This window comes from Callospermophilus lateralis, chromosome 1 (genome assembly GCF_048772815.1).
Source record: "Callospermophilus lateralis isolate mCalLat2 chromosome 1, mCalLat2.hap1, whole genome shotgun sequence".
Classification (NCBI taxonomy): domain Eukaryota; kingdom Metazoa; phylum Chordata; class Mammalia; order Rodentia; family Sciuridae; genus Callospermophilus; species Callospermophilus lateralis.
This window is the reverse complement of record NC_135305.1, coordinates 214,897,180-214,915,787: the sequence shown is the minus strand read 5'-3', so window position 1 is coordinate 214,915,787 and position 18,608 is coordinate 214,897,180. Positions and strand designations below refer to the sequence as shown.

Sequence of the window (18,608 nt, the reverse complement as noted above, 5' to 3'; positions counted from 1 at the left end):
GGCCTTACAGGTGGTACAGGACCCTGAGTCTTTTATGCCCTTTCCAGTTGCTATCAGTCCATCCAGTTTGCAGACATTACTCTAGTCCTGGTCTAAGAAAACCAAAGCACAGATTGCACAGGTCAGCAGGGCCATCAGCTGAGTTGCCAGAGGACAAGGGTCACCTGGCACTTGACTTAAGTTGTGAAGTTTGTGAAAGGAGGGTTTGAACTACCAAAAAGCTCCAGACTGGGGCTCCACAGAGGTCTGAGTGGAGGAGCTGAAGCCTTTTTCTCAGCTTTGTGAACATAAGAGACAGGTTACAGAGGACAGCCAGAGTGAGAAACTTTTATTAACAATTTCAACAAGAAAATGAGTGAACACACCTAGAAACATGAACAGCATCTCCCCCAGCAGCAGGCAGGGTAGGGGAGACAGGAAGTATAGGCCTGTTTTTCCCCCTCAGTGCCCCAGCAGAAGTGAGACCCAAGGGAAAGGGCCAAGTTTCCTCTGTCCAACTGGGGACCCTGAGAGCACCTCACTCAGGGAAGTCCAAGTCAGCAGCTGAGTGCAGAAGGTTGAGTAGCCAAAGGGCAGGCCAGGGAGAAGGTGAATAGAAAGGGTCCAGATGAGACCCCTCTACGCTGACATCACCAGGGGGGTGTCATGGGCTGAGGATTCTGCAGATATGACATCACCACGGCAGAGATGGACAGCCTGAGATAGGCAAGAAGAGTCAGTCCCAGATGATAGGCATGAGTCCCCCCCTCCCCTAATGCAGGAGTCCCTCCCTCTCTACGCCAAGCCTCACATGAAGCTACTCATCATCTGCTTAGTGTCCTCAGAGCTCCGGGAGTTGGCAAAGCTGATGAAGGAGCAGTAGACAGCGACCCAAGCACACCACTTCAGCTGGGGAAAGGTAGGTGGGTTGTGGTTAGCTGGGTGAGAAGCATGCAAAGAATCCCTACAAATGACATCCTCAGGCACCAATGATTTTCCTTTGCACAGCTTGGATCTTGCCCCTCAGGAGTCCCTTAGTCCCACCCCATAGGTTTCTGGTGCTACGACCTGGCATGCATCTCTAAGGCTATATCATATCCCCGTAGACTCAAGAAGACTGGCCTTAGAGATTCCCCACCTGTCATTTTTCCATCAGTTCCTTCCAAGTTGCTTCAAAGCCAGGCTCCATCCTCAAACCCACCCATCTCCAATTCTGCCTCAGGCCCGGGCTTTCCCCAGTGTGGGCTACATCAACCCCGCCCAAGGCAACTTTCAGGCCACGCCCCCTCGGCAGGAGTCAGACGCCCCTCTTCATTCCGAACCCGCCCCCAGACCTCATTCTCTGGCGGAGCTACTCCCACGGAAACACAGCCCAGCCCACCTTAAGCATGAGGCCGCACATGCTGAAGATCATGCCCAGCAGGTTCATGTAGTCCGGCGTCGGGTCGTCCAAGGCTGGATTACACTCGCTGGGCGGGGGCTTGTACCTGCAAGAAGCTCAAGGGTCAGGGGCACTCAAGTCACGTCCCTGTAATGAACAAGCACCTTCTTAGGCCCCGACCCGAACCGACAACCTAAGCCCCATTGCCATAACGCTGGAGTCCCCACCTCAGCACTTTGTTTGGCCTCCGTGGGTCCGACATATTGTTCGTGGACATAGCGAGATCAAGTCGCGCCTCTTCCGCCGCGGGACTTGCAGCTTCCGGCGTGGGAATGGAGGGTGGTTTTTAGAGTAACGCGCGCAACCCTCGCGGTTCGGTTCCTAACCGCGGAGGCCAGGACTACCTGCAGTCAAAGGACGGAGAATGAGAGGATGAAAAAACAACAGAAAAGCCCCTGAAAATGAGGAGGAGGAAAAAACTGAAAATGGGTTTTAGTATTCCCAATACTGTCACCAAAATACTGAAAAATTGAACCCGGAAGTGAAAGGAATGGGGAACAATAATAAGGTTACACCCAAAGCCTCCAAATCCCCGTTGCCGACTGAGTGATGCTAGGCGGTGAGGAAGAGGTCCGAGACTATGGCTTTCCCTGAGCCAAAGCCTCGGGGCCCGGAGCTGCCGCAGAAACGGTTGAAGACGCTGGACTGCGAGCAAGGGGCAGTACGAGCCGTGAGATTTAACGGTGAGCGCCCGCATCTTCATTCGGGTCCTCCCGCCTCCTGAGGCCAGCGGCCCAAAACCCCCTCCTCTTGTTCCCTAGTGGATGGCAATTACTGCCTGACGTGCGGCAGCGACAAGACCCTGAAGCTCTGGAACCCACTGCGGGGGACGCTACTCCGTACCTACAGCGGCCACGGCTACGAGGTGCTGGACGCGGCCGGGTGAGCCGGGGACCAGCCGGGATGGGAGCGCTGAGGCCGGAATTGGAAGTCGACGTTGACCTTCTCTCCTGCACCCCAGTTCCTTTGACAATAGCAATCTCTGCTCCGGCGGCGGGGACAAAGCCGTGGTGTTATGGGATGTGGCATCCGGGCAGGTCGTGCGCAAATTCCGGGGCCACGCGGGGGTAAGTTCAAGCTTGGAGACCCTCATTAGAGCGTGCATGATGGAGGAAACCGTTAGCACGTGGGTGATGCCAAGAACATCTGCCCACTAGAGACTCTCCCCCATGGTCAGTTAGTCCCCAAGCTCTGTCCTGCCGTTTGCCCAGAACCTTTCACCTCTCCACTTCTACTGTGTGCCCTTGCTTTAACCGACACTGAGAATCCTGTCATCCCAATCCTCCTGAGTAGCAATTCCTGTTTCTTAGAAGGTGAACACAGTGCAGTTTAATGAAGAAGCTACACTCATACTGTCTGGTGAGTCTGGAACCTCGGTGGGGAGTGGACAGTGCTTACAGCTCCACATCTAATCTCACCTTTATGCTGGACTTCCAGGCTCTATCGATTCCAGTATCCGATGCTGGGACTGTCGTTCACGGAGGCCTGAGCCAGTGCAGACACTGGATGAGGCGAGGGATGGCATATCTAGTGTGAAGGTGTCAGATCATGAGGTCCTTGCAGGGTAAGTAGATCTAGGACCTTACCCCTCTCCCAGTGTCACTGAGATCCTAACTGCCTCTGCACTTAGATTAAAATCTGCTCTCATAACTGGGAGGTGTTGTTCAGTGGGTTCCATCCCCATCGCTGCAAAAAAGCAAAAAACACTGCTCTCTTTATTAGCATGCACAAGGCCCTGCCCAGTGTGTCCATTGCTGATCCCTCAACTTTTATTCATCCTTGGGCTTCATTTTTGTTAAAAATGCCAGTCATGCTCCCACCTCAGGACATTTTCACTTGTTCTTCCTCTGCTTGGACTGTCTCCACTACTTACTCAGTGTATTTGAGCACTTACTGCATACTAGATACTTCCTTAGTGGCCATACAGTAGTGAACAAAATGGAGAATAGGGGAAAGCCCTACTCGAACAGGGTAGCTTTGTTGCAGGACACAATTATTTTTTTCAATTCCATGTAGGACTGCCCCACCCTGAGGGAGAGCCATTGCTACCACATGAAGGATTTGAGCTGAAACAGTCCCATACTGTGTACATATATGAATATGTAATAACAAATCTTATCATTATATACAATAACAATGCACCAATAAAAAAAAAAAATGTGGGGGGTGGAAATTCAGACCCAGAGGCTGTTCTCTTTGTCCTAGGACAAAAATTACAATTTTAAGGTTTCCTTCCCTTAAAGAGATGGTTTCTTGGGACTGGGGTTGTGGCTCAGTGGTAGCGCACTTGCCTCGCATGCATGAGGCACTGGTTCGATTCTCAGCAAATAAATAAAATAAAGGTCCATTAACAATTAAAAAACATTTAAAAAAAGAGAGAAAGAGAGAGAGAGATGGTTTCTCACTACATTGCCCAGTCTGACCCTCTTAGGATCAAGGAATCTTCCTGTTTCAGCCTCCCAAGTAATTGAGACTACAGGTATACCTGCCCCAGTTAGCTGAAAGATCTTTTGTTGTGGTTCTAAGCTCAAACCCACAGACCTCTAATCATGCTAGGCAAGTGCTCTACTACTTAGCTACACCCCAATCTTAATTGTTTTATTTTTACTCTAGAATTGGGTAGTACTTCATTCTGTAAAACAGAATAAGTGCTATAGAAGAGGTTGGTTTATACACTGAGTGTGGCTGAAGAAAGCAGAAGCAAAGACCAAAAAGCAGATTAGTCATCTCAAAGTCACTTTCTAATGCTGAGGCCATAGCTTGTGATAGAGTGCTGACATGTTCAAGGCCCTAATTTTGATCCCCAGTACTGAAAAACAAATAAATAAATAAAGTTACTTTCTGGGGCTGGGGCTACAGCTCAATGGTAGAATACTGTACAAGGTCCAAATGGCAAACATCAAAAAATAAAAAAAGAAGGTAAGGTTACTTTCTGATGGGCAAACATATCATTGAAAAAATAATTGATTAACATTAGATTATTTTCTTTATATAAGGATTAAGGCAGAGGACACTTATCAATTTAAACTGGCCTGTTTGGGGAAATTTGGCTATCTTCTCCTGATTCTTCAGAAAGTCAAATGATAATAGTTTTAGTTTGGTGATGTGGAACTTTAGCCTGTGTTACTCCATTTTGATTTTCCAGCCTGGTCAGCTGGGCCCAGTGTAGGAACTTAGTCCAAAACAAAGGTCTCTTACAAGCTGACCTAGTGGGATAGGCTTATAATCCTAGTTACTTCGAAGACTGAGGCAAGAGGATTCCAAGCCTAAAGTTAGCCTGGGCAACTTAGTGAGACTGTCTCAAAACTAAAATTTTATAAATAATTCATTTATTTAACTTATTTATATTCTTTGGCTGGGGGTGGGAGTGCTAGGGATTGAACCCAGGGATGTGTAATCATCAAGCCACATACCCAGAATCTTTTTGAGATAGGATCTTGCCAAATTCCTTGGCCTCACTGAGTTGCTAAGGCTGTCCTCAAACTTATGATCCTCCTGCCTCAGCCTTTCATGTTGATGGGGTTATAGGCTACACCTGGCTCAAAACTAAAATCTTTTAAATCCATTTATTTATGTTTGGTACTAGGGATCTAACCCAGGAATGTTTGCCACTGAGCTTCATCACCAGCCCTTTTTAAAATTTTGATGGATCTTTATTTTATTCATTTATTTATATGCAGTGCTGACAGTCAAACCCAGTACCTCACACATGCCAGGAAGTGCTCTACCAGTGAGCCACAACCCCAGCCTCTTGTTTATTTTGAGACAGGGTCTAAGTGACTGAGGGTGCAGGCCTCAAACTTACTTTCTTCCATTTATTTGTTTACATATATATATACCAGGGATTGAACCCAGGGGCACTCAACCACTGAGCCACACCCTCAGCCCCTTTCATTTCTATTTTGAGACAGGGTCTCACTAAGTTGCTGAGGCTGGCCTTGAATCTGCAATCCTCCTGCCTCAGCCTGTTGAGTCACTGGAATTATGGCTCAAACTAAATTTAACAAAGGCCTTGGAATGGAGCTCAGTGGTCGAGCCCTTGCCTACCATGTTTGAGACCCTGGGTTCAACCCCTATACAAATCCCAGTTTGGATGTTACGTACTCCAGGAGACCTTTCTGTATCTCCCTTGGTCAGTGCTGGCTCCACCATGGCAGAAAGTGCATATGGCTTGGCCCGGGCTGTGCCCCTGGCCTCCATACAGGGCCTAGCCCCGGAATCACTGGGTGTGTATGTCAACTGAGTCATCTGAGTAGTTCCTTCTGATGGCCCTGTGAGGAACTGCCTCTTTCCCTTTCCTATTGAGGAAGGAGGTTAGTTCCTTCTCAAACCACACTCAGGCCAAGTGCCACGTGGTCCCTACCTGGCCCCCCAGGTCATTTTTGCCTCACCCAGCCTTCCAGCCCTTCATTCAGGTTTTCAGGCTTCATAGCAGGCTTGGAACTGGTTGCTGGGGTCACAGTCAAGAACCAGCCAGACCTGGTCCCTGCCCCACAGGAGCTCCTTCTAGCAGGACAAATGGACAACCAGTGGAGAAATAAATAGACCTAATATAATTAAATCAGTGGTGAGGGTCAAGGGAAAGGATGGGGTAGCAAGAGAAACCAACTTGGGGACCCTTTAGATCATGGGTGGGAGGTGTGGAGAAGGCCCTGGAAAGGCCGAGACTTGGAAGCTGAGGGGCCACCCAGTGGAGATCTGGAGCAAGATCAAGTACACTGGTGGGTTCAATGCCAGCATCATCAACTTAGTGATGTCCTACACAACTTAGGGAGACCCTGTCTTTTTTTTTTTTTTTTTTTCAAAGAGAGAGAGAGAATTTTTTAATATTTATTTATTTTAGTTCTCGGAGGACACAACATCTTCGTTTGTATGTGGTGCTGAGGATCGAACCCGGGCCGCACGCATGCCAGGCGAGCGCCCTACCGCTTGAGCCACATCCCCAGCCCAAGAGACCCTGTCTTAAGAAATAAAAAAAGGGTTGGGGTGTGGTTCAGTGGTTAAGCACCCCTGGTTCAATCCCTGGTACGAGAAAAAAAAAAAGAACAAGTGCACTGAGAAGCACCTGCCAGACTGAAGGCAGCGTGATGCCCGAGACCATGGAGGAATGAGGACAGAGATGAAACCAGGGAGTGGTCAGAACCACCTGCAGAGGGTCTAAGCACCTTAGGAAGAATCTGAACATTTTACTTTTCTGAGCAAGGGAAGGCCAGGTTTTCTTTGTGTGTGTGTGTGTGTGTGTACATATATACTCAGTGTAGTTTGCGTGTATGTGTGTATGTATGTGTGTATATATATATATATACACACACATACATATTATATACTTAGCCTGAGTGTGATTTGAGAAGGAACTAACCTCTTTCCTCAATAGGAAAGGGAAAGAGGCAGTTCCTCACAGGGCCATCAGAAGGAACTACTCAGATGACTCAGTTAACATACATACTGAGTGTGTGTGTGTATGTGTGATATATATTAGTTATACATGGACACAATATCTTTATTTTGTTTATTTATATGTGGTGCTGAGGATTGAACCCAGTGCCTCACACCTGCGAGGCAAGCGCTCTACTGCTCAGCCTCAGCCCCAGCCCCAGCCCCAGCCCCAGCCCCAGCCCCAGCCCCAGCACCTGTACTTTCAAAAGAATTTTTTCATAGACACTTGAGGACTGGTACAGGGAGGCCAGAGCAGCCAAGGAGATGATGCTGGAGGGGGAAGAAAAGGGTCAGGTTCTGAGACCAGAGCCATCTCTCAGTATCTGCAGGACACTGATTTCATAGTGGATATGAGAATCCAGGGAAGGGGATGTGGCTCAAGCGGTAGCATGCTTGCCTGGCATGCGTGTGGCCAGGGTTCAATCCTCAGCACCACATACAAACAAAGATGTTGTGTCCGCCGAGAACTAAAAAATAAATATTAAAAATTAAAAAAAAAAAAAAGAGGGGCTGGGGATGTGGCTCAAGCGGTAGTGCACTCGCCTGGTATGCGTGCGGCCCGGGTTCGATCCTCAGCACCACATACAAACAAAGATGTTGTGTCCGCCGAAAACTAACAAATAAATATTAAAAAAAAAAAAAAGAATCCAGGGATGCTTGCTGGGCATGGGCACACACCTGTAATCCCAGTAACTCAAAGGCTAGCCAGTTCAAGGCCAGCCTCAGCAACTTAGGCCCTCAACAACTTAGTGAGAGCCTCCCTTCAATAAAAAGGGCTGTGATGTAGCTCAGTGGTAGAGTACTTCTGGGTTCAATCCAAGGATGCTCAAATCCCTTCTAGAGGATAGCATAGTATTTGCGTAGAACCCACTCACATCTACTGTATTGTTAGGGAACATGACAGGGAAAAAAGACCACAGAATCCCTTTTGCTTTTTTGCAGTACTGAGGATTGAACCCAGGGTGTGCACATGCTCAAGCATTCGAACACTGAGCTGCCTCCCTAACCAAGTCAAAATACTTTTATCTTCAGTCATTAGTCCATGGGTGTGGGCCTGTGGATATGGAGGGCTACTGGAGGGTGATCTGGAGAGCATGGGGAAAGGGTGGTCCTGAGGGGCTCCATGGGCTTGAAAAAGGAGGCTGTGGATCTTGGAAACAGATGGAATGGGACCAGTTAGTCCTGGGTCTGAGCCATAAAGTCATTGCCTCAGCAGGCACAATGGTGCATACTTGTAGTCCCAGCTACAACTCCAGAGGCCAAGGCAGAAGGATCCCAAGTTCAAGGCCAACCTGGGCAATGTGGCAAGACCCTGTCTCAAAAAACAAAGGTTGTGGGGACTAGGGATGTATTTCATGGTAAAGAACCCCCAGGTTCAAGGAATATCCTATATCACAAGAAAAGAAACAAAGGAAAGCCGTTGGTTCAGAATCTCATTTGTGTCCAGGAACTGTAAACCTAGCCTTGCCTGTCAGGGTCTGGCCAGCTGGGAAGACACAGGGCCACTGAGGTTGCCACAGAGCCCCCGGCCCCAGCCTGTGCTTCAGCTGGCTCTACCCGCTTCTGCAGATCTGTGGATGGCCGCGTGAGGCGTTACGACCTGAGGATGGGGCAGCTCTTCTCGGACTACGTGGGCAGTGAGTGTTGCGGCACTGGGGACAGGCAGGGACAACAGTGGGCCAGTCAGGAGCACTGCAGCCTCAGCGGCCTGCCCGTTCTCCCCCAGGCCCCATCACCTGTGCCTGCTTCAGCCGGGATGGGCAGTGCTTGCTGGTGTCCAGCCTGGACTCCACCCTGCGGCTTCTGGACAAAGACACCGGCGAGCTGCTGGGCGAGTGAGTGTCCACGGTCATTGGCCTTCCCCCCACCCCACCCCTTGATCAGAGGAGCAAGCCCCTCTGATCCCACTCACCCCCAGGTACACAGGCCATCAGAACAAGCAGTACAAGCTGGACTGCTGCCTGAGCGAGCGTGACACTCATGTGGTCAGCTGCTCCGAGGATGGGAAGGTGTTCTTCTGGGACCTGGTGGAGGTGAGCCTCCCTCACCCTACTCCATGCCAGGCACTGCTCTGCCCCAGCTCTGTGCTCCCCTCAGTCACGCCCATGCCTGAAAAAGAATATTAGGCCTGGGAGCTGGGAGCTGGGTGCTGGGAGGAATGAGGATGGGGCAAGAAGGACATTCCAGGCAAAGGGAACAGCACGTGCTCAGGCTCAGAGGTGGGCACACACCAGGCCAGGAAGGAAGACTTTGGGAAATGTGTCAGCAGCAGAATCCAGGTCAGACAGGGCTGGGAGTGCCAAGCAGAGCTGCTGGACTGGCCCCTGGATGGAGAGCCAACAGCAGCATCTGATCCTGAATGAGATCAGGCTGTAGTTCAGGAAATTTGAGCTGCCTCTGAGCATGGTTTTAACTCCAGGGCCTGTCCTGGATGTGTCCAGCCTTTGGGAACTCTAGGGCAGAGTCCAGTCAGAGGAAGAAAAGCCAGGAGGCCACCAGGCAGGCAAAATCAGTGATCACGACATGGTCTAGAGGCAGAGCCAAGACCTGCTAGTAAAAGGAGTGAGGTATTGAGGCCATTAAAGGCCAGGGGCCAAATGTCTGTGGATTGGTGACTGAAAGCTTTAGCCTGGATCTTGGGGAGTGGGACAACCAGACCCCTGATAACCTGCTCCCTACCGTTCCCTCCACAGGGTTCCCTGGCGCTGGCCCTACCTGTGGGTCCCGGTGTTGTGCAGTCACTGGCCTTCCATCCCACAGAGCCCTGCCTGCTGACTGCCATGGCGGGAAGAATCCAGTGCTGGCGAGAAGAGGCCTATGAGGCGGAAGGTGGAGCAGGCTAGGCCTGGGACTACCACCAGATCCAAGGACCAAGACAACCGCAAAGGGCTGCCAGGCACCCTTTATTCTAGAGATGCTGCAAGCCAAGGAGTGGGAGAGGGGCAGAGTCTGCAAGTTAATAAATAGAGGAGGGGTGAGGCCTTCAGGGGCTGCATCCACTCAGTCCTCATTCTTCTCAGCCGTGAAAGCACCTGCCTTCTTGGCAAAGGTTTCAGCCACAAGCAGGGGGAAAACCAGGGAGGCATCAGCGTAGACCTGTAGAGGGGACCTAGGTGAGCCTCAAATCCATGGCCACAGCCCAGGAGACCCTGCACCCCACCCAGCCAGCCTCTACCTTGACTGGCTGCGCATCCATCCGGATCTTGCCCCAAGAGACAGCCTCATCCGGCCGGGCACCCGAATCCGAGCCATCAAACTCCTGGGCCGTGTTGATGTAGACAGCATAGTCAGCCCCATTGCGCTGTAGGGAAAGGCAGGGTGGGCCTGGTCAGCCGGTCATCAGACAGGCAGATGAAGAAGCAGGACATGGGCTGGGGATGTGGCTCAAGTGGTGGCGCGCTCGCCTGGCATGTGTGCGGCCCGGGTTCGATCCTCAGCACCACATACAAAGATGTTGTGTCCGCCGAAAACTAAAAAAAATAAATGTTGAAATTCTCTCTCTCTCTCTCACTCTTTAAAAAAAAAAAAAAGAAGAAGCAGCAGCAGCAGGACATCAGCCAAAGAGACTGAGGGCTGCGTCAGCCAAAGGAAGCCCTCAAAAGTTCTTTTGTTCTAGGGAAGCTTCAAGCCATGTGTATACAAAATATCAATGAATTTCATCTTTAGACTTGAATATCTTCCCCAAGATATCTCATGTATATGCAGATCTTCCAAAATAGGAAAAAATATCCCCAAACTGAAACACTTTGGGGCCCAATCATTTCTTTCTTTCTTTCTTTTTTTTTTTTTTTTTTTTTTGGAGGGATGTTACTACTTTTGTAGCCACCACATCACCTTGTCTGTTATAGTGAATAACAGATGAGAGGCAACCATTCCAAGAGGGCACCAGAAAACTTTTTCATCATAAAATGACAGAACAGGTAAGCACTCACCACCCAAGCCTTTGGTTCCTTCTGACCTCTGTCTCATCCACACCATCCTGCTGCTTCCAGAATGGGCTCTGCCCTCAGTTACGCTAGTGAGGAAGCCATGCTACCCTAACTTGGCTGAGGAACCTGGAATAGCCATCTTTGATTTCAGCTTCATCCCAAGGCCCATGGGTATTTTCTTGGAAAAAGTGGCCAGGAAATGAGGTAGAAAGGGCAGAGATGAGAGACAGAAACCAGCAGAAAAGCAAAGACTGGCTCCCTCACACTAACGGACAGCAGGCCTCCCAAGGCTGAAAACACAAAAGGCAGTGTGACCCCCACCCACCTAGCTAAGGGGAGTACGGGCCATCAGTTTCTTCTGAAGCATGGGCCACAGTGCAAAAATCTGGATGGCAACTTCATCACCATAATGAAGGTATGCAGGGACCAGGGAAGATGTGAGGCCAGATAGACAGAAGCAAAGAGGGCCATGTTCAAGGACAGTGTTTGGATACAATGGCAGGTTTGGCCCCACAGTCAAAGACGAGGTGGCCCAACATCATGAAGACTGACATGGCACAGATGGTGTCAGTACTAATGGACTCTGTCAGGGTCTTCTGCACTGGTGAGAAACTGTAGGTGAAAGCAATGAAGACCAGGGCACTCACGTAGCTCTTCTTCCGCCCTTCACCTTTATCAATGGGGGTTGAACAAAACATAACCATCAATGAAGATGCCAGGCCAGTTCCAAAAAGCCAGTGGGGACCAGAAGACCCTCATCTATATACTACCAGCTGAGCACAGAGACGCTGCACAGCTGTTGTATCACCACACTGGAGTTGAATACCACAGCCCAGTATTGGCATTTCTGGGCATAAATGTTTTTCCAAAGCTCTTCCAGGAACCAACGGTCCACATAGTTATCAGGGAAGGGCCACCACTCACATAACACCTTCTGCCACTTGGCCTTCTTGGTGCTAGTTACAGGTCGGGCACACGTTATCTTTTCCCTTAAACTCAGGCCAGTTCTGACCCCCTCAAAGAAATCCATGTGGTTCTTATTCTTTGTGAAAATCTTTTTTTTTTTTAAAGAGAGAGTGAGAGAGGAGAGAAAGAGAGAGAGAGAGACTTTTTTAATATTTATTTTTTAGTTATCGGCGGACACAACATCTTTGTTTGTACGTAGTGCTGAGAATCGAACCCGGGCCGCACGCATGCCAGGCGAGCGCGCTACCACTTGAGCCACATCCCCAGCCCCGAAAATCTTTTTTTTTAAATATTCTTTTAGTTGTTGATAGAGCTTTAAGTTACTTATTTATATGCGGTGCTGAGAATCTAACCCAGAGCTTCAAACATGCCAGGCAAGTGCACTACTGCTGAGCCACAGCTCCAGCCCTCTTTATGAAATCTTCAAATGATTTCTCTAGAAATTCCATGTTGTTAACTACCAACTTTTCCTTGTTTCCAAAGGTAGCGAGCCATGTTAGGGCCACAATGGATGAGTTGGTTCTCTGAAGCAGGACATCCTGCCCGTGAGATCCTAGAACTACGTAGTGGGAATAGGTGGCCACCCACTGGCTTCCCCTTCTGGGGCCTAAGCCCAATCATTTCTGATAATGTGTACCTGAGTCAGGTGTGGTGACGTACCTACAGTCCCAGCTACTCAGGAGCCGGAGGTGGGAAGATTCCTTGAGCTTGAGTTCCAGGTCAACTGGGCAATGAGTCAGATCCCATTTCAAAACAAAACGAAAGACTGAACGTGTATCAACAACCTTCCCCATCTGCTCAGCAGTAGTTACCACCAACTTTATCTGCAGAGGAGCTCCACCATCCTAGTCCTGCCCCTGCAGGGTTCTGGACCAGTTCATGACTCAGGCACCATCTGTTCCCCTAAAGCCATCAGAGGGCACCGGAATCACCAATCACATCCTCCTACCTCACTAACTGCCAAGGCCAACACCATTCTTCCTCCTTCTCCTCCTCCTCTATGGCCCTCCTAGCTGTTCCCTGACACTTTAGCCACCACAGGCCTTTGAAGGGAGCTGGCTGTCTTCTCTGCCAGGAACTCTTCCTGGAGATAACTATGAGGCTTGTGGGAGGCACCTCCCAAAACTTCTGCTCAGGTCAGTTCCCAGAAGCCTCTCTCCAACACCCTGCCACATCCCCCGACCCTGCTCCATACTGGGGATTGAACCCAGGGTCATTCTATCACTGAGCTACATCCCAGCCCCCCGCCCCGTTTTTTTTGTGTGTGTGTGTTTGTGGTTTGTGTGTGGTGGTGTGTTGCTGGGGATTGAACCCAGGGCTTCATGCATGCCAGGCAAGCACTCTACCAACTGAGCTATATCCTCAGCCCCCCAGCCCTTTTCTTTTTGAAACAGTGTCTTTTTTTTTCCCCAGTGTGATACTGAGAATCAAACCCAGTGCCTCACATGTTAGGTAAGCACTCCACCACTGAGCTACAATACCAACCCTGACACAGGGTCTTGCCAGACTGCCCAGGCTGGTCTTGAACCTGCAATCTTTCTGCCCTGGCCTCCCTAAGAGCTGGGATTACAGATTATACGAGTGGATCACTGCCCAGCTCCAACACCCTTTACTAAATGACACCCCTTTCTCTTCTCATGCTTTCTCATGACAAGAAAAGCCTGGGGGCTGGGGTTGTGACTCAGTGGCAGAGGGAATGTGTGAGGCACTGGGTTCAAGTCTCAGAACTGCATATAATTAAATGAATAAAATAAAGGTCCATCAACATCTAAAAACTATTTTTAAAAAAAAGAGAAAGAAAATGGAGCCTGGGTGGTGGCACACACCTGTGTAATCCCAATCACTGGGGAGGCTGAGGCAGGAAAATTGCAAGTTAGAACTCAAGGCCAACCTCAGCAACTTATTGAAACTGTCTCAAAATAAAATAAAATAAAATGGACTGAGGATGTGGCTCAGTGTTTAAGGCCCCTGGGTTCAATCCCTAGTACCAAAAATAAATAAAAGGGGTCTTGTTATGCTGCCCAGGCTGATCTTGAGTTCCTGGACTCAAGTGATCCTCCCCCATAGCCGGCATCATAGGCGTGCCCCATGACATCACACTAGCCTATCTTCTTCTTTAGCATTACTGCCACTTGCTGTGCATGTCACTTGCTCTGGAACATCTGTCCCCAGAGGGAAGGAATCATGGCCTGTCTAGCCCAGGATGTGGCTGAGGCTTGAGTGGCACCCCCACCAGGGACTATATCCACTCAAAAGGGACCACACCCTCTTACCATGAGGTTGGCATTGGCAATGTGGTGCTTAACCACGCCTCCACCCAGGATGATCATTCCAGAGCGCTTGGCAAAGATGGCCTGCGTGTTGATGAGCCGTAGGTCTGAGGAAAGGGCATGGTCAGGCCTTGGACTGGGTACACCCTCTCCCCCCACCTTGAGGGTTCCAGTGCCTCACCCTCAATGATGTCCAGGACTAGGCCAGGATTCTTGTAGGAATGGAAGAAGATCATGTCACCCAGTGAGCCATCTGTCAATGCTGGGCTGAGCACAGGAATATGGTTCTGAGGGAAGACAGGGCAGGTCAGTAACTGCAGCTCAGTGGGGACACCTTGATCCCCATTCTAGGTGCATCTTTACCTGCCTGCCTGGCTGGGAACAGTCTGTTTAACTTCTCTGGGCCTATTTCCTCAACTATAAAATATGGATACCAACACCACTTGCAGATGAAGAGGAAGATGTGAGAAAACTAACTGTGACACTTAAGGAGACTAGAGCTTAGTGAGTAGTAGCTCTTGTTACTTTTCAGATTCTTGGACTCCACAGTCTCTAGGGAGCGTAGTCCCTGGGGCCAGGCCCTAGGGATTTGCTGAGTACTGCCACAAACTGTTCCCAGATGAACTAAGAGCACAGCCAAGAAATCCAAAGCTCCATTCAATAGCTGTGTGATTTCAAACAAATTACCTAACCTATCTGTGTTTGAGGTTCCTCATCTAAGAATGGGAATCTGATCATAACAGTAGTGACTTCCCAGGTGTCTTTGAAATCTGGTGACTTTGTCCCCACCCAGACCCTCACCTTCTGGGCCCAGTAATACACTGACTCTGGGTTGTTGATCTCCTTGCCGAGCCGAGCAATCATCTTGGAAGGTGTCCACTTCACACCCTAGGAGGGAGGGGATGTCAGCATTAATCCCTGATTTCACCACGCTGGTCCCCCCAAGTTTCTCCAGCCCCACCTCTGTGTTCTGCTCCAGCACCATCTGGTCCAGAATGGGCATCAGCCAGTCCTCAAATTTGCAGTAATTATCATTGGGCACCAGCAGGTTCCCAATCCTGGGAATGGGAGGAATGCAGGCCATCAGTCCCCAGTCCCCTCAGCCCAGTTCACTTGCCCATCACCACTCAGGGCCCCCACCTGTTGATTCCATTCTCCCGGAGCTCCTTCCCTTTGAGGCTGAACTCGCCCAGATACGTGGGTGCCAGACACTTGATGAGATCCTCCTCCACACCTCCTGCAGTGGTCACCAACACATCTACCTGCAGCCATAGGACAGCGAGGTTGGCCTTAGTCCTGGCAGGACCCCTAACAGCCCTCATTCATTGACCTTTTTCGGGGAGCTCTTCTTTTATACTCTGTGATACTGAGATTGAACCCAGCGCTCTTCCTCTAAGCTGCATCCTCAGCCTTTTTATTTTTTTATTTTGAGACAGTATTTCACCTGATTGCTAAGGCTGGACTTGAATTTGCCTCAGCCTCCCCGGTAGCTGGGATTATAGGTGTGAGCCAAGATGCCCAGAGGGAATACTCTTCTTAAAACTAACCCATATCTCCTCATCTCATTTAACCTGTCAATTTTATTACTCACTGACCCAGACAGACCAAGGTCACAACCCTATCAGATCCCTACCATGTTATGCTGCACAAGGTAGCGAATGGTCTCACGGATGCCTGAACTGATGAGGTTAGATGTATAGCCCAGAAAAATGGTGCAGCCAGTGAGTGGGCGGCGGCTTTGGGTCAGGTCTGCGTGCTGGTCTTCATCCTGTGATAGCGGCTCCAGCTTCTTCTCGATCTGTGGTAAGGGCCAGGTCGAGTTAGCCTCTGGCCCCAAACCCTATCACAAGGACCCCAAGTGGGTTTTCAGTCAGGTTCCACCTCTTGGCCCTTCCACTCAAAGATAAAGGATCATTTCTACCAGAAACCAAGAAATGTCTCTTGCTTAGATCCTGCCCCTTTCCCAATTCGGATATCTGGGCACACGTTAAGGTTTTGCACCTTTTCAGGAATCAGCATCTTTTCCAGTCCAGTTTTTTTCCCCCCCGGCTGGGAAAGCAATTCCAAGTTCAAGCCCCGCCCCGACTTAGTCTCCTCCTCCAATCCCATGCTCTAAATGCGCTGTATTGCCCCAGACTCCGCCCATTCCAGAACACCTTAAATCCCCTAGAATCGGGTCCTAACCGCTCCTGATAACAGGAGCTAGTTTCAGCAGTGAACGTAAAGTCCCCTTCCCAGCACGAAAACCCCCGCCCACTGTAAGCCCCGCTCCCTCCAGCTACTGGGCGGTCTCAACGAAGGGCGCGCATCTTCGGTCCCACGGGAAGTCCCGCCCCCCAAACGCTGCATGGGTTCTACTACACGCCCGGCGTCTCCCAGCCCCGGAAGTGCTTCCCGGGGTCTCACCATGGCGTTGACTTGCTGCACCGCGCGCCCAAAGTTGGTTGCCTGGAAGCCGGTGGTGCTAAAGGCCTCCAGAAGTGCGTGGTAATCCACGCCGCGGTTGAAGTCGTAGCCCCGGACCTGGGAGCTCTCGGGCGGCAACGCCGAGCTGTGCTTTAGCACCGCGGCCAGTGCCGCGGCGGGCGCCTCCCCCTCCGGGGAACCCTCCATGCTCTGCGGCCCGGCCTCCAGCTGAGAGTCGCCCCCGGCCGGGGCTACCGCGGCCTCTAAACGCGTTAAACCCGCGTACGCACGTCTGAGCCAGAGCGCAGGAAGTAACGCGCGGGGACCGGAAGTTGCTTGTCACGTGACCCTGCGGGGCGGGCGCGGCCATATTTGCTCGTGTTATCCGTAATATGGAAGCCAGGACTTAATCTTTTTAACTTGTTTACAGCTTCATCGAAAATTTTCATCCCAGGCCTTGCTGCCTGCTGGAGACCTACCGCTTTGTAGTGTGCTTACCCATTCGTTCTTGTTCCCTAGGGGCGAGGGGATGGCTTCTAAGACGGAGTTATAGTTGGAGCCTCTCCGAAGATGGAGCAGTGACTCCTGGGCCATTAGACTACATGCGCACTGCCATCCCCATCTTCCCACTGGATGGGGGTCTCCTTTCGCATCCGGGGCAGACATCTCTTCCCTAGAGAGACGGTGAGACCCTTGATAAGTCTGTCTCTCCTACATCCTTCTAGCCATGCAGAGAGGCAACAGGGGACCCCTTCTTTCCTCATGCTGTATGTAGGGCGTTGTGCTGGGACTTGAAGATTTAGAATGAACGAGATGTGGAGCCTGCCCTCCTGGAGCCCACAGTCAGACTGGGGGAAGGTGGATAGAAACCAAGAAGAGTAAGTGTAGGATATGGAAAATAACAACCCCCAGGGAGACAGGAGGACAGTGTGACCCAGGAGGTGGGGGGAGAAGGCAAACAGTGGGGCCTGGGCTCTGGACTTTCACCCTTTCCCAGCAACAATGGGTTTCGAACTTTCGTAACTGTTTCCCTGATTTGGGCTTTGAACTTGCACAACTATTTTCCCTGACTACCCAACCGACGTACTCTGCAATGATTCCATTCTCCCTTATTGTGATCCAGATCTCACTTAAACACTGTAAAAATCAGACACCACACCCCACCCCATAATCAACCACCAGTTTCTCCCCTGAAAATATGCCATTCCGCTGTTTAATAAAGAAAGCTTGCTTATTCCTTGAGGCCTGATCCTCCTCTCAGTTATTTTTCTTTCAGTAAGTGCTGTTGAGGAATTCAGCAGTGATTGTAGAGCCTCTGGGTGGGGATGAATGCAGGGGTTGGTATCCTTAATTGGAGGGACAGATGATTAGGGAAAGATGTCAAAGAGGTGATATTTAAGAAGACCAAGTGAGACCTCTTATGAAGATCTGAATGGAGGCCATTCTCCTCCCCTCCACACACACACTGGAAGAGGGAACAGGCAGTAGGAAGGCGCTGAGGCTGGTAATGAGCATACTTTATTGTATGAACATAACTTCCTCATTAACATACTCACCTGGCTCTCAATTTTCTCTCCAAGTAATCCTGATCCTTCTGCATCTCAAAAAATGATCCCACTCTCCACTCCCTTATTAGGCTAAAAACTGGAGAGTTAACTTGGGGTGTGGCTCAATGGTAGAAAGGCCCTAAATTCAATCTCAGCACAAAGATATTAAAATTAATTAAATAAATAAAAAATAAGAGCTGGATGTGGTGGTTCATGCCTGAAGTCCCAGCTGCTCAGAAGGTTGAGGCAAGAAGGTTACTTGAGCTCCAGGAGTTGGGGCCAGCTTATGTAGCATAGCAAGATCCCATCTCAACTGGGCACCATGGCCCATGCCTGTAACCCCAGGTGATCCGGAGGCTGAGGCAGGAGGATTGTGAGTTCAAAGCCAGCTTTGGTAATTTCGCAAGGCCCTAAGTAATTCAGCAAGACCCTTTCTCAAAATACAACAAGGGCTGAGGATATGGCTCAGAGATTAAGCATCCCTAGGTTTAATCCTTGGTGCTAAAAAAAAAGAAAAATCCCATCTCAAAAAACATTTTAATTGAAAAGTAATCCAATGGGGGGGGGGATGCTTGCCTAGAATCGGTGAGGCCCTGGGTTCGATCCTCAGCACCACATAAAAATAAATAAAATA

The 18,608-nt window shown here is 50.0% G+C and overlaps 3 protein-coding genes, 1 long non-coding RNA gene and 1 pseudogene across 6 annotated transcripts; 2 read left to right on the top strand and 3 right to left on the bottom strand.

Annotated features, from left to right (window-relative positions):
* Nucleotides 1-311: 311 nt before the first annotated feature.
* Nucleotides 312-1,687, bottom strand: Wdr83os (WD repeat domain 83 opposite strand). The gene is made up of 4 exons (XM_076848033.1): nt 1,588-1,687; nt 1,361-1,466; nt 791-888; nt 312-696 (listed from the first exon to the last, which is right to left on the bottom strand). The coding sequence occupies exons 1-4, from the start codon at nt 1,635-1,637 to the stop codon at nt 630-632; spliced, it is 321 nt and encodes a 106-aa protein (XP_076704148.1). The 5' UTR covers nt 1,638-1,687; the 3' UTR covers nt 312-629.
* Wdr83 (WD repeat domain 83) lies at nt 1,223-10,316 on the top strand. The gene is made up of 9 exons (XM_076847893.2): nt 1,223-2,103; nt 2,182-2,302; nt 2,382-2,487; nt 2,731-2,779; nt 2,858-2,984; nt 8,426-8,493; nt 8,583-8,691; nt 8,775-8,889; nt 9,550-10,316. Exons 1-9 carry the CDS (start codon nt 2,001-2,003, stop codon nt 9,697-9,699), a joined length of 948 nt encoding a protein of 315 aa, XP_076704008.1. The 5' UTR covers nt 1,223-2,000; the 3' UTR covers nt 9,700-10,316.
* Nucleotides 9,719-16,731, bottom strand: Dhps (deoxyhypusine synthase). Of its 3 annotated transcripts, none has more exons than XM_076847876.1 (9): nt 16,428-16,731; nt 15,655-15,819; nt 15,162-15,283; nt 14,983-15,079; nt 14,823-14,909; nt 14,203-14,308; nt 14,017-14,128; nt 10,032-10,112; nt 9,719-9,952 (listed from the first exon to the last, which is right to left on the bottom strand). In XM_076847876.1, exons 1-9 carry the CDS (start codon nt 16,632-16,634, stop codon nt 9,760-9,762), a joined length of 1,170 nt encoding a protein of 389 aa, XP_076703991.1. In that variant the 5' UTR covers nt 16,635-16,731; the 3' UTR covers nt 9,719-9,759. The 3 variants fall into 3 exon arrangements, with proteins under 3 accessions (XP_076703991.1, XP_076703989.1, XP_076703990.1); XM_076847874.1 differs by having other exon boundaries at nt 10,032-10,157; nt 14,025-14,128; XM_076847875.1 differs by lacking the exon at nt 9,719-9,952 and adding an exon at nt 12,412-12,475 and having other exon boundaries at nt 10,081-10,157; nt 14,025-14,128.
* LOC143393493 (phosphatidylinositol N-acetylglucosaminyltransferase subunit C-like) lies at nt 10,641-11,846 on the bottom strand (annotated as a pseudogene).
* Nucleotides 16,397-17,669, top strand: LOC143393675 (uncharacterized). Its single transcript, XR_013090645.2, has 3 exons — nt 16,397-16,501; nt 16,947-17,111; nt 17,203-17,669. It is a non-coding gene; the product is annotated as an uncharacterized LOC143393675 (long non-coding RNA).
* The last annotated feature ends 939 nt before the right edge of the window (nt 17,670-18,608 follow it).